This window comes from Phascolarctos cinereus, unplaced genomic scaffold (assembly GCF_003287225.1).
Source record: "Phascolarctos cinereus isolate Bilbo 61053 unplaced genomic scaffold, phaCin_HiC Scaffold_8;HRSCAF=390, whole genome shotgun sequence".
Classification (NCBI taxonomy): Eukaryota; Metazoa; Chordata; class Mammalia; order Diprotodontia; family Phascolarctidae; genus Phascolarctos; species Phascolarctos cinereus.
Window position 1 is genome coordinate 60,425,868 of NW_027556291.1, and position 27,737 is coordinate 60,453,604.

Genomic DNA, 27,737 nt, shown 5'->3' on the forward strand with positions numbered 1-27,737 from the left:
GTAATATTGACAAAATTTGGCAACTGACTGGATATGGGGGGGGGGGTGGACAGGGAAGAATCCAGACTGATTCTGAGGTTGTGAGCCTTGGTGATTGGGAGGATGGTGCTGGCCTGAGCAGAAGTAGGGAAGTTAGGGAAAAGAGTGAGTCCTTTGGGAGAACAGAGAATGACTTCCCTTTTAGACATATTTTGCTTGAGATGTGTCTCTTTCCTGACCTCCAGTCTTGTATCTCTAACTGCCTATTGGACATCTTGAACTGGATGCTCAGTAGACACCTTTAACTCCACACATCCAAAGTGGAACTCATTCACTTTCCTCCAAAGCCTTCCTTCTTCCTAACTTGCCTATTACTGTAGATGGTACCACCATCCTTCCAGTCACCAAGGTGTCATCTTGGATTCCTCTCTCTCAATTAGTTGCCAAGTCCTTCATGACATCCCTTGTATTGTATCCACCCCTTGTCTCTCCTCTGCCACTCCCGTGGTGCAGACCCTCATAGCCTCCTGCCTGGACTGGTGGGTCTGCCTGCCTCAAGTCTCTCCCTACTCCAGTACATCCTCCATTCAGCCACCAGAGTGATCTTCCTAAAACATAAATCTGACCATGACACCCTCCCCTGCCCCCATTCAATCAATTCCAGGGGCTCCCTATTACCTTCAAGATCAAATAGAAAAAATCTTTTGTTTGGCTTTTAAAGTCCTTCATAAACTGACCCTTTCTTATCTTTCTAGTCTTTACAACTTACTACTCTCCAAGTACTTTGTGATGTAGTGACACTGGCCTCCTGGCTGTTCCTTGAGCAGGACACTGATTTTTCTGCTCTAGGCATTTTTTCATTTCCCCATGACTGGAATACTCTCCTCATTGTCTACTGGTTTCTCTGGCTTCCTTCAAGTCCCAGCTAAAGTCCCACCTTCTGCAAGAAGCTTTTCCCAGTTCTTAATTGTAGTGCTTCCCCTCTGAGTTTATCACGTTTATATCTTTTGGGCACAGAGGTGTTTGCACGTTGTCTCCATTAGAATGTGAGCTCCTAGAGAGAAGGGGACAGTCTTTTGCCTTTGTTTATCTCAGTGCCTGAAATATACATAGTAGGTGCTGGTTGGCACATAGATTGACTGTCTATGGGATATCCAGAGATAAATGGAGTTCAGGAAGTTGACTGGGGCTGATAAAAATATCTGGGAATTGTCAGCATAGAGATGATAATGGACCTTTTGGTCAATCATGAAAGCTGATGAATTTACCAAAAAACAGTGGGAGAAAAAGGCCTGGTACAAGGCTTTGATATGTGCAGAGGGTGGGACTGAAACTACGATCCTGTAAGGGAGATTGAAAAGAAAGGAACAAGTCAGATAGGGAGGACAAGGGGGACAACCAGGAGAGAAAGCAGGGTCAGGAAAACCCTGAGAGGAGTGTGTCTTTGGGGGGGGGGGAAGTGACCAAAGTGTCAGATACTATGAGCAGATCAAGAAGGATTGGGGAAGAAAACGTCTTTCAGATTGGCCTCTGGTAACCCTGGAGAGGGGAGTTGCAGGTGATTAAGTGAAGTTAGAGAGTGAGATTGTAAGGGAGTTGAGAGAGATAAAATACACATTACACAAAATTTCCTGAGGCATTTGGCTGGGCCTAGGAGGATTAGGAAGATACAGAATGATAGCTTGAGGGGATGGTAGGTGGGAAGTGAAGGTTTTTCTGTTTTTGTTTTTGTTTTAGGACAACCGCAGCTGGCACCACGGGATCACAGACTCTGCACTGGAAGGGATGGCCGGAGCCATCTAGTTCAATCTTCTCATTTTACATATGAGGAAACTGAGGCCTGGCAGGTCCTTCTGGTCCAATTTTCTCCTTTTACAGCTGGAGGAAACAGAGGTCCAGGAAGATTGTGATTTGCCCAAGGGTACACAGGTAATCAGCCTCAGAAGTTGGATCTGAACCTCCATCCGGAGACTCCAGAGCCTTTCTTTCCACGGTACCATTATGAATCAGAGGACGATGGCATTGGTGTTACATTGTAGCTGTGCCCTTGCCTATATGTGTGTTATATTGGACAAATCACCTGGCCTCCCTGGATGTCAGTTTCCTCCTCTGTTAAAATTTCTCTCCTCTTTTGGGACTAGATGGCCTCTGGTGTCCCTTCCAGCTTATAGATCTAGGACCATGATCTGTGTATTCTAGAGAAAATCACTTCCCTTTCTCTGGCTTTCAGTTTGTCCATTCCTCAAATGAGAAGGTGGGACAGTGTTGTGAATCAATTTGAATTCCTTGGATTGGGTCTTGGACTTGTGACTTCTCAGGTGAGGAACTTTCCGTCAGGTCTGCAATTTCTCGGCAATTTATCCTTGGAGAGTTGCCCCGAGCACTGGGAGCAAGGTAAGTGACTCGCCTGGAGTCACACAGCCAAAACCTGTCAGAAATAGGACTTGAACCCAGGTTTTCTGGGCCAGCTCTCTAGCTACTACACCACACTGCCTCTCATCCTGAGTTCCTTGAGTGATATTAGATGAAAATTGACAAGTATCTTGAAGGAAAGTGAATGGACTTGAACCCTAATGTGAATTGGTTCCTACTAACACCGGGGTCGGTCGGACTTCCAGCTGTGGTGGGCCCTTCCAGGGCCCCGTGGTCTGCCGGCCAATCTGTCCAGTACCCAGCCCGTGCCCGCCTGGGTCCCCTGATCTACCGACAGGCCCTGCCTCTTGGGCTTTGGTCAAGGGTCACTTCTCCCCTGGCGGGCCAGGTTGGGTCCTTGGGTCGCCCTCGGGGGCGGGGCGCGTGGGGGCGGGCCCATGGGCTACCCTCCCCCCCTCGCCCCCGGGGGCGGAGCCAGGCGTCCAGGTCCCAGAGCCCGATCCGCGGCTGTGGCAGCGGCTGTGGCAGTGGCAGCGGCAGTGGCAGCGGCAGTGGCAGCGGTTGCGGCGGCGGCGGCGGCGGCAACAGGGGCAGGGGCTGCGGCGGCGAGAGCACCAGTTAGGGTGCGGGTGGCGGAGGCTCGGGCCGCCCCTGCTGCCTCCTCCCACGATCCCGCCCCGTCTCGTGTCCTCTCCTGTCTGCGGGCTCGGGCTCACCTGGGCCGGGGTCGCGGGCCGAGGAGGGCGCGACGCACGCACGCTCTGTGGCGCAGGGGCACGCACGCCGGCGGGCAGCTGGGCAGCTCTGCAGCAGCGGGCAGCCTCGCAGCGGGCAGCCAGACGGGCAGCCGAGCCAGCGCGCGCGCCATGCTGCGGCCGCTCCGCGCTCGCGCCTGCACCCGCGCCCGGCCCCGGCCGGCCCCCCAGCCCCGCCACAGCCGCCGCCTCGGCCCCCCAGGGGCCCTGTGGGCGCTGGCCATCGCCCTGGCGCTCGGCCCGCCGCCGCCCGCCTCCCGGGGCGCCGAGGCGGCCGCCGTGTGGACCGCCTACCTGAACGTGTCGTGGCGGGCACGGGCCCCCGGGCTCAATAGCACCGGCTGGGAGCTGAGCGAGGAGGGCGTGTACGGGCAGGACTCGCCGCTCGAGCCCGCCGCCGGCCTCGTGTTGCCCCCCGACGGGCCCGGGGCGCTCAACGCCTGCAGTCCGCACACCAACTTCACCGTGCCCGCCGCCGGTGTGCCTTGGCTGGCACTCATCCAGCGGGGCGGTGGCTGCACGTTCGCGGACAAGATCAACCTGGCCTTTGACAGGGGGGCCACTGGGGCCGTCATCTACAACTTCGCGGGCACTCGCAACGACGTCTTCCCCATGTCCCACCCCGGTGAGTGTAGGGGCGCCTTGACCCCCTTCTCATTCATCTTTTCCGCCCCCCTTTCCTCCCCTCCCCCTTTCCTCCCACCTTTCCTTCCCCGTCCCCTCTCCCCCTCCACTCTTCTCTCCCCGCTCTCCTCTTCCCCCTCTTCTTCGTCCCCCTCTCCCTCCTCTCTTTTTTCTCTCCCCCTCCTCTTTCTCCTCCCCCCTCTTCCTCCCTCCTCTCTTCTCCCTCCCCTTTTCTTCCTCCCCTCTTTTCCCTCCCCTCTCTCCTCTCTCCCTACTCTCCACTCCTTTCTCTTGTCCCTCCCCTCCTCCCTCTCTCCCCTCTCCTCTCCTCCCACTCCTCTCTTCCTCCCTCCCTCTTCTTTCCCCCCACTTTTCTCCCCCCTCTTCCTCTCTCCTCCCACCTCTTTCCCCTCTCCTCTCTCCTTCCACCTTCTCCCCCTCATATCTATTCTCTCTCCCCCCTCCTTTCTTCTTTTTTTCTTCTCCCTCCCCCCTTTTTGTGCTTGAGATTTGGCAGGAAAGACACCCTGAGTAATTGCTCTCTTCTCTACTGCCCACAGATGTAGAGCTGACAGGGGTATGTTTGGAACTTCTGTTGTAGGTCTAGGTGTCTTGTCATCTTAATAATCACTGACATTTGCATAGAGCTTTGAGGTTTTACAAAACACTTTACATATGTTAGCACATTTGGGCCTCACCAAAACCCTGCCAGGAAGGTACTTCAAGGATTATTATCTCATATATTACAGATGAGGAAACAGAGGCTCATATTAAGTACCTAGGGTTGTAGGATTTGAACCCAAGGCTTCCTGACTCCAAGTCATCCTTTTCTGTTAGGAAACACGATGGAGGCTGGTTGTTGCTGACTCTCCCAATTACCCAATCTGGGTAAACTGTGCCCTTTTATAATTTAGTCTTCCAGGTTGATGCTTTTCACCAGCTGAATTGGGAGTAGGCATTGGTCTTTGATCAGATTGAGTGGAAAGAAGATAGCCAACAACTTTTGACCTGCAGGAGATTTTTCCTCGTCTCTCCTTTTCCTACCCGTGGTTCCTAGTTGCTTGGTTGTTCTAAGTGAGCCTCACTGCAAACTTGAGAATTCTACTTGGCTCTTTTGCTTCGTACCTTACTCAGAGTGGGCTTTGTGATAGGTATTCTCTTCTCCTTTAGAATCTGATTTGGGCTATTGGGCAGCAAAACATATGGTTAATGTTATTGAAAAAGAAGCAGTTTATACATAAGGGACAACTATAGCTCAGATTTTGGAAAAAAAGTAAGAGTTTTTTAATCTGATAGAATGAGGTTTCATATTTTTCCTTTTTCTCTCTATTTTCATTCCAGATCCTATCTCTTTCATCTTTTTGATTATTAAAAGAAAACAAAAAAAAACTTGACAAAATCATAATGAAATTAATGAAATTCACGTGGAAACTTGACATTAATGAAAATTACATGGAAAAACCCTGGGACACACTGATAAGAAAAGGTCATGAATGGGGTCTTACCCTCTCAGACTTGCAGATGTTATAAAGTGGTTATCCTCAAAACTCTATTACTAAGGGGAAAATAGAGCAGTCAGTGGAATAGGATGAGTACAATAGACAAGTAACCAAGTGTATACCAGAGCTTTTGTGTTCGATAATGCTGTAGAAAATGAAAAGTTAAGAAAGAGAATTTATGATTTAACAGATGTATTTGGGAACATTGGTTTGAAATCTGGCAGGAAAAGTATTTAGACCTTCATCTCTCACCACTGAATTCCACCTGGATCAGAGACTTGAACATTTAAAGGAAAAAGAAAACTATAAAAGAATAGATGAAAATGGACAAGGGATGACACAATTGATAGGAGAAAGATATATTTGGAAATGAGAGTAATGTAAAAACTAAAGACAGCAAGAGAGCTAAAAAAAAAGCAGTAACTTATAAGCTATATATATGTCTTTTGTTTTTAAGTCAGTCATTTCTGGATTCGCACTCCTCTACCCCACTGAACCTTTCTTTGTGACTGAGAAAATCAATTAAGCAAAAACAAGATATAGTGACCCAGTCTGACAATCCATACCACATTTTGCCCTCATAGTCTTTTCCTCCTCCCCTCCCCCAGAGGAGAGAAATATATTTCAGTATCTATTCTGGCAACTGTTACTGGTTTTTTAATTACTCCAAATTCAGCCTCCTTTTTGTCATCTGTTCAGGTTCCCAGGAAGCCCTGAGCTCAAGTCCCACTTCTGGCACATAGAGACTCTGTGAACTTGGGCTAGTCAGCCTCTTCCTGATCCAGGCAAATGCTCTAAGAATAGAAGTTGCTGACTTGCGTTGGAAGAAGGAGTTTTCTATGTCCATGAAATCTCAGGTCCATCCCCCATCCTCTAACCCTTACATTGCCGTTGTCATTATTCGTCTTGTTCTTCAAGTACTGTTTCTTTTACCCTGCATCAAGTAATACAGTTCTTCCATGGTTCTTTGCATTTTTCAGTGACTCCCGAATTCTTCCAAGGGTTTGAATTTCAACCCCCACTGATGGATCACAGCCCCTTCTAACTTAGTAGACAGTCTGTAGGATTTGCATTGCTGAAAAAAATCCATCTCTCTGGGGCCAGCCTGGTCATGAGTCCCTCTGTACAACAGATAGGTAGGCTGTCACCTGAAACCTTTAATGGGGTTAATGAGACCTACCAGAATTTGAGCTCCAAACTTGAACTCAGGCTCACCTCCTCCACACAGGCCTGCATTATTCCTACTTCATTTATATGTCCCATTAGAGTATGTGACTTAGTTTCCTCCTGTTCAAGTTTATTCACGTAGTAGATTTGGAAATGAAAAGTACTCCAACGAGGAACATTCCGTTACATTGATGCTAGTACCTTTGAAAGAATATTATATTTGCTCTTTTTAAGTTTTAACTTCCCAGGATGGGACTGGACCTTCAGATTTCTTTGGTTTCAAGAATTCCTCTCTACTATACAGATCAGCACCCGTTCTGTCACTTAGAGAGTTGCCTGGGGGCAATGAGAGGTCATAGTTACTAGCCCTGGGTCATTTTAGGTGCAGAAAGCACTTGAATTCTGGTGGTGAGGCCAGATCTTGATTCCCCTATGCCATTATGCCTCTTACTACTGTAGCTATAATAATGTCAACCTATTAATATGATACCAAAATGAACTCATAAAATGTACACTCTAAGTCTTGTAAATAGCCTGCAACTGTCAGTTGGGTGGTTTTCATATTGGGAAGAGATCTGGCCTTTGCTTCCACAGCAAGATGCCCTGGAGGAATAAAACTGTCATTATTATTCACACTGTCAAATAACACGTTGGGGGGAAAATGTTTTTAAATGATTAGCTAAAATCCAGTGACAAGCGTGTACAGACTTTAGCTGCTTTAGGGGAAGAAATGGTGGTGGTAGACATTTCTATTCTTGTTGATAATTATGATACATATGATTTGCTCCCAGGCTTTCTAGCCAGATAGGCTGACATGTAGGAGGCACTGTGTTGAAGTCAAAGAGCCTGGGGAATCAGGAACCTTAATTCTAGGATCAGCCCTGCCTCACTAGTTGTGTGGCTTTGGACAAATCACTTCAACCTGCTGGGCCAGCATGTACATATCTCAAAAATCAAGGGATTGTTACTAGATTTATGGTTTCCAAAGTGGGGGAAGGGAGTGGTCAGACCCTGTGGGTGATGAGATCAACCACTGTGGGGTGAAAAGATGAGAGATTACGTCTGAGGTTTGTCTTACTCTCAACATAACTACACTACCCTTTCCCCCAGTTTAGCTCAACAGTGCCTCCCTCTGGCCTCAGCTGCACTCCAAGTTGGGCTGTTATAACCTAATTGGGGGTGGGGCAGGTAATCACACAGTACCCCCCCCAACCTTCCCATAACCTACCTTCCAGACTATTTCTAGCTGCCTCAGTTGCCCATCCATGCTCTGGGGTAGTGGTGGGAAAAAATGAGTAGCATAGAGATGAATAGGCATATATGGATTGAGATGGGTATCCCATTATACTAGCTTCTCCCCCTCCCCAAACTCACCCCTTTTCCAAACTTTTTCCCCCATTTCTATTAAGGGTACTACCATCCTTCTAGCCAGACAGGTTCTCCCCCTCCTCGTATCCTTAACTGCTCATTCAACTGAAACTGCTCTTTTGAAAGTTACTAATACTCTCTTACTCTTTTTAATCCTCATCCTCATTGACTTCTCTCTGCAGTCTTTGACACTGTTGTCTACTTTATCAGTCTTCCTATGATATACAAGTGCCACCTGTAAAAAAAAAAAGAACAACTTGGAAACAGATTTTGCTAGTCTCTTATTCTTTTTAATCTTGAAAACAAAGAGTTTCGATCAGTTTTGAACCGATTTGGTACTAATCTAAAAATGCAGCACCTTCCAATTAGTTTGCAAGAATGTTTAGTCGTTTTCAGTTGTGTTCAACTCTTTGGGTCCCTTTTTCAGGATTTTCTTGGCAAAGATACTGGAGTGGTTTTCCATTTCCTTCTCCAATTCATTTTACAGATGAGGAAAATGAGGCAAACAGGGTTAAGTGACTTGCCCAGGGTCATACAGCTAGTCAGTGTCTGAGGTCATATTTGAACTCAGGTCTTCCTGACTCCAGGTCCAGTGCTCTATCTACTGGGCCAACTAGCTGCCCTTGCAAGAATAACTAGACATTTTTAATTGAGTTTCAGCAAAAACCTTTGAATCATTGCGATAGAAAAAATGAGGATTATGATTTAATAAGTGTAGGCAAGGACTCACTTCTTCCATCTGGATCTAGGTATTTTTGTGGATTATCTTTTTGTAACTATTAAGGCCAATAAAACCAAGGATCTTAAGTAAACAGAATTTACAATCCAACCTTCAAATGGCTGTATCACAGTGTCAGACCAAGCTTTGAAAAAATAATGAAGCACATTCCATCACATTGCTCTCACTAAAAATACCATTATAATATTTTTAGTGAGAGCAAAATGGGTTTTTGTCCCATTAATAAAATATTATTTTCAAAATATTTCATCTTGGTCTCATCTTTTTCAATTTCTTTTTTGTGTATGTTTTATAATGTATATAATAGTTCAGAGGTGCAAGTATGTAAATTATAAATTAATAAGTACCCATTTATTGGGGTTTGTGCTCAAAGGTGGCTGTTGTTTTAACTATCAAAAAAAGTTTGGAAAATGATATGCTGGATGACGAAAACTCTGTCCAGCTCTCAGATTCTCTGATTCCAATTACTTGAGATTTGGAATCTCATTTCTACATTGAACTTTTGGGGAAACTTCTTTCTGACCCAGGGAAAATTTAATTTGCATTTCATCCACCAATGTTGGCATTGGTGAGCATTTGCATAATCCAATTTGCAAAGTACTTTATGGTGCTTCTCAGTAAACTGCCAGGTTTGCATTTATAATCTCTTACCTGGCACAAGATGACTGCAGAATTAAAATGACAGTCTAAATCACAGGGTAGGGAGAGGGAACTGGAATTGAAATGTGGATTCATTTAATAATTAATGTCACTATGATTTAAGGGCCATGGCTGGTGGCAAAGTCATTGGTGACCTTTTGTGCTGCTCTTCTGGAGTTGTCTGCCTGTTGGCCCAGCCTTGTGACCCACCACCAGCTCACATTTGGGACTACACTTTAACTAATAGAACACACCATCAGTGCTCCAGATGCCTGCATCTAAGGAATCCCATTGAATTGTAACTGTAAAGTTCTCTTTACGGTGGAACAGGAGAGGTGAATACTTTAAAAACATTTTTTTAAAAGACCTTGCCTGGAATCATCTTAAATACAAAGAATAACCCTCTAGATCTCTTGTTGTTCATCCTTCAAAAGGACCAAAGACATCACAAGGGTGATGTCTTGACTTGAGGGTGAATTGGATTTAAGTGAGGAAGAGCTGAGCAAAGTCCTTAGGTCCTTAGTCGGAAAGCCAAAATCAGATCTGCTTTTGGAAAGTCACACTAGCCCATCTTTTGCCTCATTTTTTACCTAGCCTTAAATCACTGAATGGGTGTTGCCTGAGACAAACTGAGACCTGGGAAAGACTTTAGCTTAAAAAGGCCAAGGTCTTCCACTGCTTCTGGGGCCATCTCCAGTCATTCTGACCTATGTCTTGCCACTGGACTCAGATGGCTCTGGAGGAGAAAGTGAGACTGATGACTGCACAACCCTGCCTCACTTAAACCCAATTCACTTGCAAGTCATGGCTTCACCCTCCTGAGGTTATCTGGCCCTCTTCAAGAATGAAGGACAAACAGTAGTCATAATGAGCACTACAAAAAGTATGTGCTTGAAGAAGAGTTGGAAGAAAGTGCTATCTCAACTTTCACCAATCTAAGGTTTATAACAGTCAGAAGACCAGAATAGCTAGAAAAATACCTTGTAGAAATCTCAGAAGTCATCTGGCCTCACTCCCTTATTTTACAGAGGAGGAAACTGAGGCCCATAAAGGGAAGCCACTTGAGCAAGGTTACACATAGGCTCATAGGTTTGGAGCTGGGAGGGACCTCAGAGACCCTCATTTTTATAGTCTAGGTCAGCCCTCTCTTTTTTACAAATGAGGAGACTAAGGCCCAGAGAGAAATTAATTGACTTGCCCAAAGTCACACAGCTAGGATCTTGGATCAGGGTTAGAGGTAGGATCTCATTCCAGATCCAACTTTCTTCCCACCATGGAACTTTCTTAGCCAAGACTTCTTCCATAAAAAGAACTGTGCTATTTTTTTTTAATGCATTGTGAAGTTCTGCACTGACTTCTCTGTCCCCACCTAAAATGCTTTGAGTCCCTGTGATGATGGAATTTAACAGCCGTCAATTTAGAACTTGTTTTCTTGAGGAAGTAGCTCAGCTAGCTGAAGGCTGGACAAGAGTTTTTTTGATGTTGCATCCTCAGGGAATGATTTGCCACCCCTTTCCCTCCCTCCCATCCCCCCACAGAAGCCCTCCTCCACAGCCCTGGAGCTGTGTTGCTATGGTGATTCCTGATACATGGTTAGGGGATTGTTCTTGTTACCAGGCAGAGGGCATATGTGATTTTTTACAAAGCCATCCAGAATCATCGCACTTAGCTGTTAATACCAGCTACTTTCTATCCCTTTGGGGATCCTGCTCCATTCCTCCCCCCTTCTTGGCCTCTCTTTATGAAAACAGCTTGTGTGACCCATGTCAAGCTGTTGGGGACCAATTCTTGCTTGAGGTTACTGGGTTTGCTGGTCTACCTTGATAAGCTTTAGTTTAATACTTGAGTGCTAAGATTAGGTACCAGTCAATAATTTTGAGTTAACTGTTCAGTTTGACGTTTTTCAACAGATAACAATGTTGGAGTGTAACTGATCTGTTGCCAGAGCAAGTTATCCAATGATTTATGATCTCGGACAATGTCTGAACAAGTCTTAGTTTGGGAAAAAAAATAATCTTTGTATACTATTGATGAACTCTGAAGAAAGGAGTAATAAACAAGGGGTGAGGCAGCAGGGGCAGCATTGCTTTGGCCTTTTGGGGAGTAGAAACAGCCACTGGCTAGAGTAGAGATTGTTTTGACTATTTGGATAGTAAGTCAATTTAATTAAACAAACATGTATTACAGTTATCCCTTCCATATCATGGAGGTTAAGAGTGTAGTGGCCCCCCCAACTCCTCTCCCCCCCCCCCGGCAAATCTGGAAAATCCAAGTAAAAATTTTTGGCCCTCCCTTCATACCAGAGAAATCTGAATTTTTCCTTTTTCTTTTAAGGGGTGTTTACAGTACCTTATTGTTAAATTTGGGTTAGGTATTTGGTCGTAGGCTCTGTGTCATCTGCTGGCCTTCACCTGTCATCTGCAGCTTCCATAAAACTCCCCCTAAATTCTCATGTAATTTCTTATGCTGACCCTCCATATGTCAGAAGCATGATGGAGAAAGTCATAATGTGGAAGGGATAACTGTAGTGCCCACTCTATAAAAGGCACTGTGCTAAACTCTAGGAATCCAAAAGCCTTCAACTAAGGCCCTACTCCAATGGAATTGACATGCTTGGACTACTAGGCAACCTCAGGCTCTTACTAGCTGTGTGACCCTGGGTCGTACATCTCTAAGCCTCAGTTTCCTCATCTATAAAATGAGGACAATAACAGCCCTTACCTCAGGAAGCTGCAAGAATTTGCAAAGTGCTTTGTAAACCTTAAAACTATAGACATATTAGCTATCATTGTTTTCCTAGTTGGGGGGGGGATATCATATTCAAAGGTGCATAAATATAAATTCAGGGGAGAATCACTAACAACTGGGCCATCAGGGAAGGCTTCCTGTAGGAGGGGGCATTTGAACTGATCCTGGAAGGAAGGTAAGGATTCTAAGAGGACACAAAGATGAGGGAGTACATGACAGGCATGGGGGCCAGCCTGTGCAAAACACAAGGATTGGAAACAGCATGGTGAGTTCTGGGAAGGGTAGTCTATTTTAGCTGGAAGGTAGAATGAATGAAGGTAACTAGTATGAAATAAGACTGGAAAGGAAGATGGGTGCTAGATGTCAGAGGACTTAATGACAGGTTGAAGGGTTTCTATTTTATTCTAGAGGTAGAGAGAGTCCCTGAAGATCTTGGAGCATGGCAGAGATCTGGTTAGACCCCTGTTTTTTGTTGTTTAGTCATTTCAGTCATGTCTGACTCTTTGTGACCCCATTTGGAATTTTCTTGGCAGAGATACTGGAGTGTTTTGCCATTTCCTTCTCCAGTTCATTTGACAGATGAGGAAACTGAGGCAAACAGAGTTAAATGATTTTCTCAGGGTCATGCAGCTAGTAAGTGCCTGGAGCGAGATTTGAACTCAGGAAAAAGAGTGTTCCAGGCTCCAGGCCCTGTACTCTATCCACTGCAGTGCCACCTAACAGCCCAGAACTGTATTTTAGAAATCTGTATTTGGGCTAGATGGGGAAGGGGGAGATTCAACCAATATGCCAGTGTGGCTTCTTCTTTCTTTTCTCATTGTTCTACCTCCTTTCACTTCAACATCCGTTGTCTCAATCAGGGGCAGCTAGGTAGAGCAGTGGATAGAGCACCAAACCTGGAGTCAGGAGGACCTGAGTTCAAATCTGGCCTCAGACACATAACACTCACTAGCTGTGTGACTCTGGGCAAGTCATTTAACCCTAATCCCCTCACCAAAAAAACCCCCACAAACAAACAAATAAATAAATAAAGATGTATACATAATTTTTAAAAATTTAAAAATCAATCAACAAGCATTTATTGAGCATTTACTGTGTGTCAGACACTGTGCTAAGTGCTAGAAATGCAGAGAAAAATCAGTCCTGGCCTCAAGGAGCTTACATTCTTTTTCTCCCTTTAAAAAAAATACTTTTTACAAGCATTCATTATTTGTCCCTCCCGCTGCCTTCCCTCACAGAGCAATTTATCATCCTCACAATAAATATGAGTAGTCCAGCTAAGCAAATTCCCAGATTAGCCAAGTGTCTCATGCTGGATTTTAAGTCTATCACCTCTCTGGTAGAATGTGGGTGGCACTTAAATTCTTTCTTAAAATAAATTTTCATTGAGAACTTTTGTTTTTATATCAACTAGCTTTCTCACTGTAATTCTTTCCCTACCCCCTCCTACCTCTTGCAATACAGGAAGAAAAAGGAAAAAATGTCTACAAAACTAAACAACATATCCAAAAATTCTGACATTAGATGTAGTATCCCACACTTCTGTTCTCCCATTTCTGCATAGAGGGGGAGTTGTCTTCCCGTATCTGTTATTTAGGGCCCAGCTTGGTTCTTAGAATTCAAAAGCATTGGGTTTACATTGTTTTGTTGGTGTCTCTTCCCATTTGCAATGTGGGTATTGTGGGTATGCCTTGCGTTCTGAGTATATGCTTTTCCTGGCTCTGCTCACTTCACTTTGCATCAGTTCATATAAGTCTTTCCATGCTTTCCTGAATCCATCATGTTCATAATTTCAAATTGTGCAGTAGTATGCCATTATATTCATATGCTACAATTTATTATTTCCCGACTGATGGCCATCTACTCTGTTTCTCATTCTTTGCTATTGCACAAATAGCTATGGATATTTTGTTGTATGTAGTACCTTTCTGTTTTTGTCCTCCTTGGGGTAGGTGAAATCTCTGGCAGTGAAATCTCTGGGTCAAAAGGTATGGATGTTTTAATCACTTTCTTTGCGTGATGGGAGCTTACATTTTAAGGGAAGCTAACCTATACTTACGCAATTGTGTCCCAAAAGTCTTGATACTGTTTTAAGCTAGGAAAATTTGTTTAAGGTTTTAACGCCTAAAATAGCCCTGAAACTTTTGGGATATCCTACATACACAGGTATGTGCAAAACAGGAGATCTGGGTCTGAATCTGGCCTCAAATGTTTACCTTTTTGTGTCATTCAAGGATGGATCTGCATACTCAAATTCCATCTTCAATAAAATGGTGCTTCTAATACTTAAGCCTGTAGTGTCCTGCAAAGTGGGTGCTGGCTCAGAAAGATCCCAGTTTAAATCCTGCCTTGTGGCCATGGGCAAGTCACTTAAAGGCCCAGTGCCCCAGGACTTCCTAACACTCGATTACTAATTAATTGCCAGCCCATATTCATGGGGGCGGTTTGCTCTGGGACTCCTTCCTCTGATATCTCTTCCCATTTCCTGCCCTGCCTCCAAAATATTTACATCACTTCGAAGAGTTGTGAGAAAAGTGCCATGCAAAAGGACCTTACAAATACTATGTAAATGTAAGCAATTAATTCTCTCTCTCTCTCTCTCTCTCTCTCTCTCTCTCTCTCTCTCTCTCTCTCTCTTTCTCTCTTTCTCTCTCTTTCTCTCTCTTTCTCTTTAAGCCCCTTCCTTTTTTCCCTTCTGTCTTACCAGTTTATATCAGAAAAATACTCCCCCCCCCTTTTGTGGTGAAATTAGACATCCTGAACAATCAGGGGCCCTTTGGGATATCTTGGATGTCAGGTCTCCACCTTTGCTGTCTATTCACCTGCCCAAGATGGTCAGTGAAAGAGTTGTGAGGGGGTTGGTTATGTTACTTCCCCTAATCTCTCTCTGACTTGTGCTCCATTTTTTTCTTCACTAGCCGACCAAACCCACTGGCACTATCTATGGTTTTCTTATACTGGTATCACTTCCCCCATTTTGGGGTTTTTTTGGGGGGAGGTTCCTACATGTCCAGTTCCATTGCAGGAAGGTGACTTCGGGATCTCCCCTCTCCCATCTCTTCACTTGCACTCACAGCATGGCATACTGCTCTCTTATATGACTTAAGGAAGATTTACCACAACTCACTATAGAGGAAACATGCAAGGGATGGGGGGGGGGGGGTGGAGAATAACCACAGGTGAAAAGGGTCAGCTGTGCATATGTCAACTAAAGGGAACAGGGCCTGCTCTTCATGGTTCCCTCTGATCTCATTCTGCTCGGTTTTGTCTTTGATATTGGTTCATTTCTAGCTCTCTTGGCTGGCAAGGCTGCTGTGTCAACTTTCAACATTCTGCCTTGCCAGCCTTCAGAAATCAGAAGTCTTGGACCTGGAACTGGCACCTCTTCCCCGGAATGTCCCCTAAGTTCAGCCATTTCGTGGCATCAGGCATATAATAAACACACACTATGTGCCGAATCTATCCAAGGTGCTTAGGGGTCCAAAGGCAAAAACAGCCAAGTCCCAGCCCTCAAGAAACTCACATTCTGTTAGGAAGGGCAACAGGTAGAGGCATAGAGACTGCCGCTGTGATTCAATTGGTAACTATGCAGGTTGACACTGTCCCTACAATTTGCCTTTAGGGTATTGTTGCCCAGAGCACTGAGAGATTAAATACTTGGCCTGGGGTCACAAAGACAGCCTGTGTCAGGGGCAGAACTTGAACCCAGGTCTTCCAGGCCCCAGCTCAGCTTTCTACCCACTATACCATGCTGCCTTTCATATACAAGAATATACAGAATAAATACAAGGTAGTTTTGAGAGGGAGAGCACTAGCAGTTGAGAGGATTAGGAAGGGTTGCATGTAGACCAGGGCCTCTTAACCTTCTTTGTATCATGGACCCCTTGGGCGGTCTGGTGAAGCCCATGGAACTCTTCTCAGAATCATGTTTTGTTTTGTTTTGTTTTGAGGCAATTGAGGTTAAGTGATTTGCCCAGGGTCACACAGCTAGTAAGTGTCAGGTGTTTGGTCTGAGGTCAGATTTGAACTCAGGTCCTCCTGACTTCAGGGCCGGTGCTCTATCCACTGTGCAACCTAGCTGCCCCAGAATCATGTTTTTAAATGCATAAAATAAACTACATAAATGACAAAGGAAAGCAATTATATTGAAATACAATTGCCAAAATAGTTTTTAAAACAATTTCACAGCACTCCCACCCCTCAAAGTTAGGAACCCTAGTTCTAGAGGGAGAAGGGGACCCAGGGATTTATTGCATAGCAGTGTGATGTTGTCAGATCCTCACTTAGGGAAAATCACTTTGCTAATTGTGGAAGATGGATAGAGACTGGAGAAGGGAGCAACTCCCATCTTCACCTGGTGCCCTCATTATTTTTTCCTCTTCTTCCAACACGCCACCCCAAGGGAAACCTCCTCTCAGATCCTTAATTTACAGGTAAATTGTAGGTATAAAAGAAAATATAGGTATAAAAGAAAATCCCTGCCCTTCTCTGATAGGGAGATGGTAGTTCAACTATGATGATAAATTTTTAGTTAGATACAAATAATATGGGACTTTGTTGTTCAGTTATTTCAGTTGTGTCCAACTCTTTGTGACTTCATTGGGGTTTTCTTGGCAAAGATACAGGAGTGGTTTGCCATTTCCTTCTCCAGCTCATTTTACAGATGAGGAAACTGAGCCAAACAGGGTGAAGTGACTTGCCCAGAGTCACACAGTTTGTGGTGTCTGAGGCTGTATTTGAACTCAGGAAAAGGAGTCTTCCTGACTCTAGGCCCTGCTCCCTATCCACTGCAGCAACACCTAGTGCCTGTATGGGACCTTGATATAGCTTCAGTTTGCAGTTTTGCAGGTTTATTCCTTTTGTAATCTTTACTGACTTTTATTTAAAAAAAAACAACACAAAAAAAACCTGTTGTGGAAATACAAAAACTTGATCAATAGTCTTCCTCTCTGACCCCACTGCCTGCCTCTATAATTGAGACTTCAGTATATACGATGAGACTTCCTCTGACTCAAGTAGCCTTAACCTTGACTCTTCTGCCCTGCACCTTCACTCCACCACAACCACACGCAGGGGCAGGCACACCCTGGTCAAGAACGATCAAGAATTGTGAAATTCTTCTGTCTGACCATATCCTCCCATCTTTCCCTTAGCCCCCCACTCCTCTTAAACCAGGGGTTCTTAACCTTTACCATCTATCATAGATGGACACATTGGGTAGTCCAGGGAAGCCTATGGACCTCTTTCTCTTTAAATGCATAAAATAAAATGGGGATTACAAAGGAAAACCAATTATATTGAAATATAGTTCTCTAAATTGATTTTTTTTAAGTTCAAGAACCAAGATTAAGTACCCTCTTTTAAACCTATTCATCCTCATCATGAGCTCCAATCCCTCAACCCTTCTATTCTGTTCCTGAATCTCTTGCCTGCTCCCTTTTCCTATCACCACTCAATGTCTTACTAAATCCCAGACCTGGATTCCTGCCTCAGTCCTCCATCTATGCTTCTACCATGCTGCTGAGCCACACTGGCAGAAGTCATGCAACCTTGCTGAAGAGGTACATCAAATGGGTGCTCACTGCTGTAAAGGCAATCCTTTTATTCTTCCTAATTAACTCTCCATAGCATTCCCTACAGTAGTCTTTCTAAGCCTTCTCTTCTAAGGCTCCAAAAATCCTCCTTCCTTTTCCCTTTCAGCAGAATACCTCCCCTCATACTTTATTGAGAAAACCAAGACCATTTGCTGTGAGCTCCCTCCTCTCTACATCTCACAGCCCCTTGGCATTATGTCCCATTCTCTCCCCCTTGACTTTAGTCTCTGTTGAACAGGCAATTTCTCCCCACTGATGCCAACCTTCTCCTTGTAGCTTTGATCCATCCTGTTAACTTCTCAAGTAGATTGTCTCCCAGATCATCCCTTCTTCATTAATCTTCAGTCTCTCCTGAAAGCTAGTAGGCTTTCACCTGACTCTACCATCCCCTCAAGCTCCTGTCCTATTTCTCTTTTCCTTTTCACAGCCCAACTCCTTGAAAAAGCCATCTTCTCTTCATTTTCTCCCCTTGCAATCTGACCTCATCACTCACCTGAAACTTTTCTCTCCAAGGTTACCAATGGTCTGTTTTAAAAAAAATACATTTTATTGACATCTTTTGTGTTCACATCACCTAAATTTCACACTGTATGCCTCTCATCTTTCTAATCAGATTGGCTAACAGTTTATCAATTTCGTTAATCTTTTGCAGAGAAGCAGCTTTGAAAATATCAGAATACTCAGCTAGCTATGTTTATTTATGAATTGTAAAACAATGTATGTAAATACTGCATGATACAAAACCACATCTGTGTCTATAACAAATTTGATCTTTTGGGCTCCTGGCAAGGTTAGCGGTGGTGCTATTCATTATCCTCAGCATGGTGTTCTAGCTATTGACTCCTGTATTTGTTTACCCTCCTAGAGAGGATAAACTAAAAAGAGAATGCATATAAAAATGAGATTTTAGCTTCTGTTGAAATTGTCCTTTTAACTCAGGCTATCTGCCTTGTTGAAAGGTAATGTGGAAACAGTGTGTGGAGAGCCGGCCTGAGAGCCAGGAAGACCTGGGTTTAAGCCCTACCTCTCGTATGTACTGGCAGTGTGACCGTGGGCAAGTCACAACCACTCAGTGCCCCAGGCATCTTTTGGAAGGACCAGTAAGTTGCAGAACAGTTGGAGCTTTGCATGGGTAGAGGAGTTTTCCTCACTGGGGTGGAGGGTAGGGGATTCCCTCAACCAGTGATCTCACAGGTCCCAACTATCTGTCTTTAATTTAAGTACTAACTTATTAGTAGACTAATTTTTAAAACCTAACACTGGTTGCTAGAGTTTGACAAGGTTTAAGGCACAGAATTCAAGTTCTTGTGTCCAAGGTCAGGGCCATCCTGTCACCACACTACTTATTGGACAAGAATTCTAGGTTAGGAATGTAGCAAAGTGGTGATGACCATATTAGGTGAAATAGGAATTGATAGTGTGTGGGAATACCACTGGCCAAAGGCTAGTTCCATTTTAGAATGATGCCATCTTTGTGTTTGTCTTCAAAACGTGTGTTTAAAACTAGGATTTAGGAGCAACTAGGTGGCACAGTGGATAGAGCACCGGTCCTGAAGTCAGGAGGACCTGAGTTCAAATCACAGCCTCAGACCAAACACTTGACACTTACTAGCTGTGTGACCCTGGGCAAGTCACTTAACTCCAATTGCCTAAAAATTTGAAAAAAAACCAAAAAACTGGGATTTAGCCAAGCCCCCATACTGGTCCCCAGCTTACTGCTACAGTTAATACTGTCCTGTGGCAGTGTCCTAGTTGTGGTGTTTGGCCTCGAGTTCTAAGTAAAACTGTATGTCTATACAGCAGTAATATTGGCTCGATTTGTTATATCTGTGAAATATGGGCATGCTATAAACATTGAATCCTGCTAAGTAGGGCTATAATTTATAAGCATACAGAATCCATATGTTCCTGAAACATGGGCTGTAAAGTAAATTTTCCAAAATCTATAATTTTCCCATGAACTTCTACTTTTTAAAAAAGTGCCGACAGATTCTCATACATTTTAGGCTGTAAGATGTGATGAAAACACGCTTAAGTGATGCAGAATTTCAGAGATGGAAGAGACCTCCGTGGCCATCTAGTTCAAACCAATATCATTCCCCCCTCCCCCCCAAAAAAAATGCTCATTACAACATACCCAGCAGGTGGTCATCTGGCCTGTGCTTGTAGACCTCCATTGAGAAGGAGTCTAGTCCCTCCTGAGACAACCCATCCCCCCTCTTAGATGGTGCTAATTTTTAGGAAGTGTTTCCTGACATTAGATTTCAATTTGCCTCTCTGCACCTTGAACCCATTGCTTCTGCCCTCTGGGGCCAGACAGAAAATGTCTGATCCTTCTAATGTTTGACAAATCCTTCCAATGCCTAACCATTGCTATCACGAGTCTTCTCAGCAAAACATTCCCCTTTCCTTCATGGACTTGAGGTCCTTTACCATCTTAATTTTCCTTCTCAGGACACTCTAAAGCTTGCCAATTTCCTCCTTAAACTGTAGTGCCCATACTCCAGATGAGGACTAATGGGGGCATAGTACAGAAGGGACTATCACTTCCTTATCCTGGAAGCCATTACCTGTCTTAACGTAGCCCAAGTTTATATTAGCTTTATTGGATTGCCACATCAGATTAACCACTTGCTGTCTAATCATGTCTCTCTCATCCTATACTTATGAAGTATAAGACTTTAGATTTATCTTTATTGAATTTTTTCTTATTAGATCTATCCTGATAATCTATTCTCTAACTTATCAGGATTGTTTTGGATCCCGACCCTGTCCCCTAGCGTGTTATCTGTCCCTCCCATCTTTATGTTATCTTCAGATTTGATGAGCATGCCATCTGTTTCCACCCAAGTTACTGATCCTTTGAAATACCACAGGGCCAAGTATAAATCCCCCAGGCACACCACTGGAGACCTTCTGCCAAGCTGACATTGAACAGTTAACAAATATTAGGGGGGGTCCAACCATTAAACTAGTTTTATCGTCTAGTCTGGTTCAGATCTTTCCATTTTTTCCCACAAGAATCGTTTGAGTTACTTTTTCAAATCCTTTGCTAATATCTAGTTAAGTTATATCTGTAGCATTCCCCTGATCAATCTATTCAGTAACCCTGTCAGAAAGGGAAATAATGTTAGTCTGTCATGACCTGTTCTTGAAGAAGCCATGCTTGTTCTCTGCTTCTTTTGTACTAGCCATCTCTTTAATGATCTAATTTAGAATATTGCCAGGAATAGATGTCAAATGCACTGAGTTAGAATGGCAGTCTGCCCCTTTCCCCCTTTTTTTTTTTTAATTGGGACATTTGCCCTTTTCTGTTCCTATAGTACCTCTTCCATTTCCATGGTCTTTAAGGCTCCACCATCCATCTCATCTTCCAGTTCCCTTGGTACCCAAGGATGTTGTTCGTATGAGCCAGGTAACTTGAATTCATCATAGGCAGCTACGTTCTCTTATCACGGGTACAGACTCCTTGTCAGCCATGTTATTATTGTTGTGGTTGTTTATTCTGTCATTTTCCTGTGCAGTGGCCATTCTCCTTGCAAAGAAAACTGAAACAAAATGGAAATTGAGTAGCTGTGTGTCATCTCTCGGTCATCAAATATCATCTCAGCCACCGAGCAGGGCTCCTCTCCTTTCTTTGATCTCTTTTTCCCCAGCATAGCTTAAAATCAGCTAAGCTAAAAGCCAGGAAACAGACTTGCCTTGAACTGTTTGTTGTCTGTTGTCAGAAGAAGGCTAACATGATTTACCCAAGGCTACTTAGGGGCTATTAGTACACTGAGAGGGTATTTGTGCTGGCCTAATGGATCAGTGCTCAGGGTACAGGAAATGACTACATGAGAGAGACAGAAGTAAAGCAAGGTTTATTGCAGGAAGACATAGGAGTGGGTGACAGCCAACCAATGGCCTGAGCAACCACACATCATCCAGGACCCCAGATTCCCGTTAACTGGGGGACAGAACAGATCCCTTTAATATATAGCCTGTAACGCAAGGCCACCCGTTGGATGGAACCACTGCCTGAAATACTGTATCACTCCATACCCACTGACATGGGAAAGCATTTTCTACCCCTCAGGGACTAGGTAGAAGGGTTAGAATGGCAGCTCCTTGGGAACAGGGATTGTTTCATTCTTTGTATTCCCAATCAGTCAACAAGAATTTCTTACACACTTACTTTGGATCAGGCACTGTGCTAAGCACTTCCTAGCTCCCAGCATAGTGCCTGGCACAGAGTAGGCACTTAATAATGGCTTATCAGCCAATCAGTTGTTTCATAGAGGTTGCCACAGAGCCTGTGAGTCTGGATTGTTGCGTCCCTTGTTTCAAGATGAAACCCTTCCCTAGCTGGTCTTGAATGGAGCAGCACCTTTGAAAAGGGGAAGATGGGGATGGGGTGAAGCTCTATATCCCTGCCCTATCTCAGATGAGAAAGCTCTCAGCTGAGAAAAATTCTTTGTCATCAGTGTTTGGGAACAGGAACTTAAGTGAAGAAACTTAAGCCAAGCCCAAGACATGAATATGTGACTATCAGACAGGCATTACTGGGTTAGCAAGTGATCGGGGCCCTTTCAGGCTCATTCAGAAGCGAATATTATGGCTGCTGTCCCCAGTGTTCCACTGGATTTAGATTCATTTCCAGTAGACTTTGGAGAGGGGAAGAAGAGAAGAAGAGAGCAAGTATTTATTAAGTGCTAAGTGCTTTCCAAATATTATCTCCTGATCTTCACAACCACCCTGTGAAGTAGGTGCTATTATTATCCCCATTTTACAGCTGAAGAAACTGAGACAGGCAGAGAAGGTTAAGTGACTTTGGAAAACAATACCTTATCAATAGCTTAGTGTTTATATACTCATCTCATGATGTTATCATTTAAGGTTTGCAAAGTGCTATACGTATGTTATCTTGGTCCTCATGACAACCCTGTGAGGTAAGTTATGCTAAGGTATACAGAGGTTAAGTGACTTGCCCAGGGTCACACAGCTAGTAAGTAGCTGAGACTGAATTTGAACTCCTCTTCCTGACTACAGGTCCTGATACTATCCAGTGTACCACCTAGCTACCTTATTATTACCCTCCTAAAAGGCAACCAATCTATGAACTCTTGGCCTGTTTTCCCATCTCTGCAAAATCTTTGAGAATAACCCACAAGTCTCCTTCGGGGGCTATTCTTGATAAATATATGAGAACAGAAAAAAACAAACAGGATATTCTCAATAGCTTCACAATTGCAGTTACTGATCAATGTTGTGAAGATGAGGCCCCATTATGATTTGACTACTTAAAAAGAATTTGATTTTAGTAGAGTAAAATTTCGTACTTAAGGGCCATTCTTCAACAAAGTTTCTCCTGGGCATTTGTCCCACCCAGCTTCCTTGAAAGACGTAACACCAGACGTAACACGTTCAATGACCCTCCGATTACAAACGCCACTTGAGATGTACAGTAGAAAACTGTGTGTTTGCCAAAGGGCTTTGCCATTATCGTGGACAATCACCAGTGCAGAGTCCAAATGGAAGTGAGGTTTCAAATGAAGTCTTCCCGTTGATTCTCTTTGTGGACAACAGTGTGCTGATTTCAGCAAGCCCTGGAAAGTTACTTCTTGAGCCCCCTAAGTAAGAGCCTGTAATTACTCAAGGGAGTTTGACTTTACTCTCCATGCAGGAAAAACCAAATGGATGGAGATGACCTAGAGTTCAACTTCAAGGGCTGCTCCCTGAATCACAAGTCCATATTTTTAACGCCAATTTTCTTCCAGTTATGCTGTTTGCTGTCAGTGAGTCATGGAACAGCACAATCTTGGAAGAATTAAAGTCATAGGTCACTGCAAAGGCACATGGGTATACACAAGTGATTGCAACATGTTACCATCAGAGGAGTGCCCAAGAGAAGGTGAAAAAAGGTTTTATTAGAGAAGTGTATGGCCATTAAAGGTCGACTGATTGTGAGGCAAGAGTGAGAGATAATCAATGGGCAGCCCTTGTATTCTGGTGATATCTATACAGGGTCCAGAGATCTAGGGGAAGACTCCCTGTGTATTGGGAGGATGGCCTGTGGAGGGCATGGATTGGAGCCACACAGAATGGGAAGACCCTACCATGTACTAGTTGATAGGGATACAGTAACAATGAATGAAAAAGCCTTACTCATAGGGAGCTCACGTTTTAATGAGGGAGACAACAGGTACACAGATAAATATATGCAGCATAGATATAAAGTGAATAAAGTAGTTAGATACAGGGTACTTTGGTGGAATCTCATGGTCAGATCCTCACTTAGGGAAAGTTATTTTGACAGCTGTGTGGAGGATGAATTGGAGTGAGGAGAGATTTGACAAAGGCAGACCAATTAGGAGGCCATTGCATTAATCCAGGCAAGAGGGATGAGTATTTGAACTAAGGTGGTAGAGGAAGAGAAGGAGTTCCATGAGAGAGATGTCAGGAAGGTAAAAATGGCAAGATTTGTTTGGCAACTGACTGGACAGGTGGAATGAGGAAGCATGAGAAGCTCAGGATGATGCTGAAGTGATGAACCTGGGAGACTGCTATGATGGAGGTACTTTGGACAGAAATAGGCAAGTTTGGAAGTGATGATGATTGGGGGAGTGGGGAGAATAATTAGTATATTTATTTTAGTATATTTAATTAGTATAATTATTTCTTACCATAAGGCACAAGGATAAAAATTCTCTTCCTCTTCCATGTAACTCATTTTTCCATGGTTACAGTTAATAAAAGGGAACAATCTTTTTTTTTTTAATATTGGTCATAAACTGAGGCTTTGAAAGGAATAACCTCTTCTTTTGCACAAAATCTAAATGCTTATTTTTTTCCATATAAAAAGGTCTGATAGAATTTGTTCTATCTGCCTCTCTTATCCGTGCTCAATTCTTAAGCAACTGTGACCTTTGAGAATAACCATACCCTGGGATAGCAAACCTCCAGAAACCCATTTGAACCTGTCACAGGCTTTCTAATGGAAGAAATATCTGAGTAATACAGATTGTGAAATTCCCACCTAGATCTTGATCAGGTGAGATATAAGTAAATTCTAGAGAGCTGACAATATAATTTTAACAGGATGTCGGACTGTATCACAGTATTAGCTTAGTTTCCAGAAGGCCAAAGCACCAAGATAGTAGGAAGTGAGTCCAAATGGAAAGTTAGATCCAGTCCAGTTTTACTCTGATGCGATCTAGGGGTGCTAGGAACTCTGAAATGCAAGGGTACAGGGCAAGGGTCTGCCTCAAAAGAATTTGACCACTCAAGCCTTCTTTCAATCCAAGTAAGCGAGTTTAGTAAGACATAATTGGGTGGATGAGATTCCTAGTGAGTCTGTGCTTAATGGAGATGAGAATGAAACTTTTGTACTGAGAAAGGGAAAAAGGGTCAGTGAAAAGATCTTGGTGGGATTAAGGAGTGGCAAGTAGCCTGGGGTGGTTTGGAGGTAATGGAGAATGAAGGGCTGAGCGCAATGAAAGGATAGTTGAAAGGGTTATACTGGGATAGGCCAGATGCCTCAGAGGCATGTCAGGGATCTGGGCTGCTGAAATTTGTGGGAAAGTTCAAGGACCCTTTTTTTTAGGGGTCCCATTGCTCCATCAGCCCCATCAACTCCAGTTTTACAAATGAGGAAATTGAGGCTCAGAGAGGAAAAAATGCCTTGCCCAAGATCACACAAGTAATAAATGGGGTCAAGATTTGAACTCAGGTCCTCCTGGCTCCAAAGACAAGGCCATTTCTGCTATAGTGGCTCCATGGCCTCTGGATGGCTTTGTTGGCCTTCTTTTCCTGTGCTAAAGTTATGACGTGGTTAAAGAGGTCATTGAAGAAATTGACTTCCTTGATCTTCCGAATTTGAATGCCAGGGAGCTATAATTGTACCATTGTTGTACTTTGTATGACTGGATGATTTACAGAATACTTTACAACTGAATAATAAAGTTGTTTTGTTATATAGGCTATCAAAGGTGTGGTTAAAAGTTAGCATAACTAAGATTAGATGTAATTGGCTCTAAATTTCTCATTCTGAAAGTTTCTATTACTAAAGTGACTGTGGGGGAAGAAGGAGGGAGTTGGCTGAGGCCAGGTATGCATACTTCTGGAAGATTTTATTGTTTGTGACAAGACGGGTCCAGGACTCTGTTTTTGCTGGAGTGGCTCACCACCAAGGCTGGCCAGCAAGTGATATACCTTTTTGGGAGGACATAAAAACTCAGGCCATGGATGAGGTTCTGAGAGGCTGCGTGCGTTCTGCCCCCAGGGAGGAAGAGCCTACCCTGAGGTGATACTGGAGGTTGGAGAAAGCTAGAGACTCAGACACTTAACACTTACTAGCTGTGTGACCCTGGGCAAGTCACTTAACCCCAACTGCCTCGCCAAAAAGCAAAAAAAGAGCAAAAAAGAAGAAAGCTAGAGATTTTGGGAGGCCTTCTAGACATGGTGGATCACTTGTACAAAGGTACTGAGGTGAGAGACGGAATATCCTCACAGTAAATAGGACACTTAGGCTAGACTGAAGAATACCGATAGGGCAAGGTGGCTTCTGCAACAGGGAGTGATGTGGTCAGGTCTGTGTTTTAGGAATATTACTTTGTGCAAAGTCATCAGCCTCACTCTCACTTCCTGAGTCATCAGAGTTCAGTGGCAGGACAAAAGTCCTACGGTGATGGCCCAGGACACAGTGGATGACCCTGATGTCTTCCATGTCTGACCAAGCTCTAAGTGGTCCACAGTGCCTGCTTTAGCTGCCTTCATGGCTGCTGGAACAAATTGTTCTCATCTACCCATTCCTCTAGGGAAAGTCTACATGTGCTTGGGGTAGACATCTAGCTCACCAACAGGTTTGAGGCCTGTGCAATTCTGCCTCACTTAAATCCAATTCACCACAAGTCAAGACATCACCTGTGATATCATTGGTTCTCTTTGTAAACGAAGGACGAACAACAATATTACTTTGGCAGCTTTTCACATGTTGGAAAGGAGGTTTGAGGGGACTGGAGGCCAGGAGACCAGTTAGGAGGCCCTTGAAATCCCATAAGTAAGAGGTGATAACTCAAGCTGGGGTGGTGGCTGTGCCTTCACCAGGGCCACATTGGGAATAAAAGAGAATTACATGATTTCTGCCTCTACCCCCACACCCTTTCTCTTTCAGAGCAGGAGCCCAGGTACTCAGAGCCCTCAACCAAACCTCCCTTCATCACATCTCTCTTCCTGCGCTTCTAAGCTTCTTAACAAGCCAGCCTTCCGTGTCAGGCAAGCCTTTCTGGTAGCTCAGGCCTCTGAAGCCACAACTTACAAGCTCCACACCCTGCCCCCTTAAGCCCACCTCCCTCATCTTACCTAGTGAAGTGTCCTCTGCTAGAGATAGCCAGCTGAGCAGATCACAATGCCTCCATGCCTGCTTCACCTGGCCAACTCTTGTCCATGTCTTTATATAAATGTTCCATAGAGCATGAGTTTGTCAGCTTTTTGTTGTTCTCCCAGACCCCTTTGGCTACAGTCTGGTGAAGCCAAAGGACACCTCAGAATGATGTTAAATCCATCAATTAAAATACATAAGATTACAAAGGAAGCCAGTTATATTGGTATATAGTGATAAAAAATTTTAGTGAAATTTTTTTGGAAAATGATTTTGTGGGCCCCATGTAAAACCCCCTTGCTTCCCTGCACCCAGAGCATTCCCTCAATATACTGGAGGCAGTCCTGGCTCCTTTCACTTTGTCAAGTGTACCAACCAGTTTTGCCCTTTGTCCACCAGAGGCCCACCTCCCTTTCCAGGTAGAAGTCACTTGGATGCTAGCTTTTGCCTACATATTGCATAGATCATGGTCCCTCTTGGGAGCATGCTGCGGGTGGCTTATACCCACTCTTTCCATTACACTTTGGGTCATCTATGGAGTTTCTTTTTTGGGGGGAGGAGGATGGTTACAAAATCAGACATTTGGTCTGCCTACTCCTACTCCTGTTCATGGCAGCCTACTCCATCACCCAGTTATTAGACCCATCCTAAAGCTTTTCTTCTTTTAGCTGAAGCCTTGAGCACAAATATTTGTTTTTAAAATAAGTTTTGTTCTAACCTCTGGAGGTTTCTGGATGTGTCTCTGCCCTGCCCCCTCCCTCAGCCACCCAATGGAATCTCCTTTGCATCTATGCTCCACCCCTGATTGTGGGTATCACCTAAGGCTCTTTGCCAGGCCTTTCTCTCACCACTCTCTCTGGGTGGCCTCATCAGCCCCCACAGGTTCCATTA

At 44.1% G+C, this 27,737-nt stretch overlaps 2 protein-coding genes across 5 annotated transcripts in view; both read left to right on the top strand.

Annotated features, from left to right (window-relative positions):
* RNF128 (ring finger protein 128) overlaps positions 1-27,737 on the top strand; it is a 191,340-nt gene that overhangs the window by 118,408 nt on the left and 45,195 nt on the right. The gene's annotated exons all lie outside the window — the stretch shown is intronic.
* LOC144455016 (uncharacterized) lies at positions 1,228-26,710 on the top strand. Its single transcript, XM_078147890.1, is given in 4 exon segments — positions 1,228-1,322; positions 2,598-2,853; positions 2,856-3,732; positions 26,640-26,710. Coding segments are annotated over 4 exon segments (1,299 nt in total).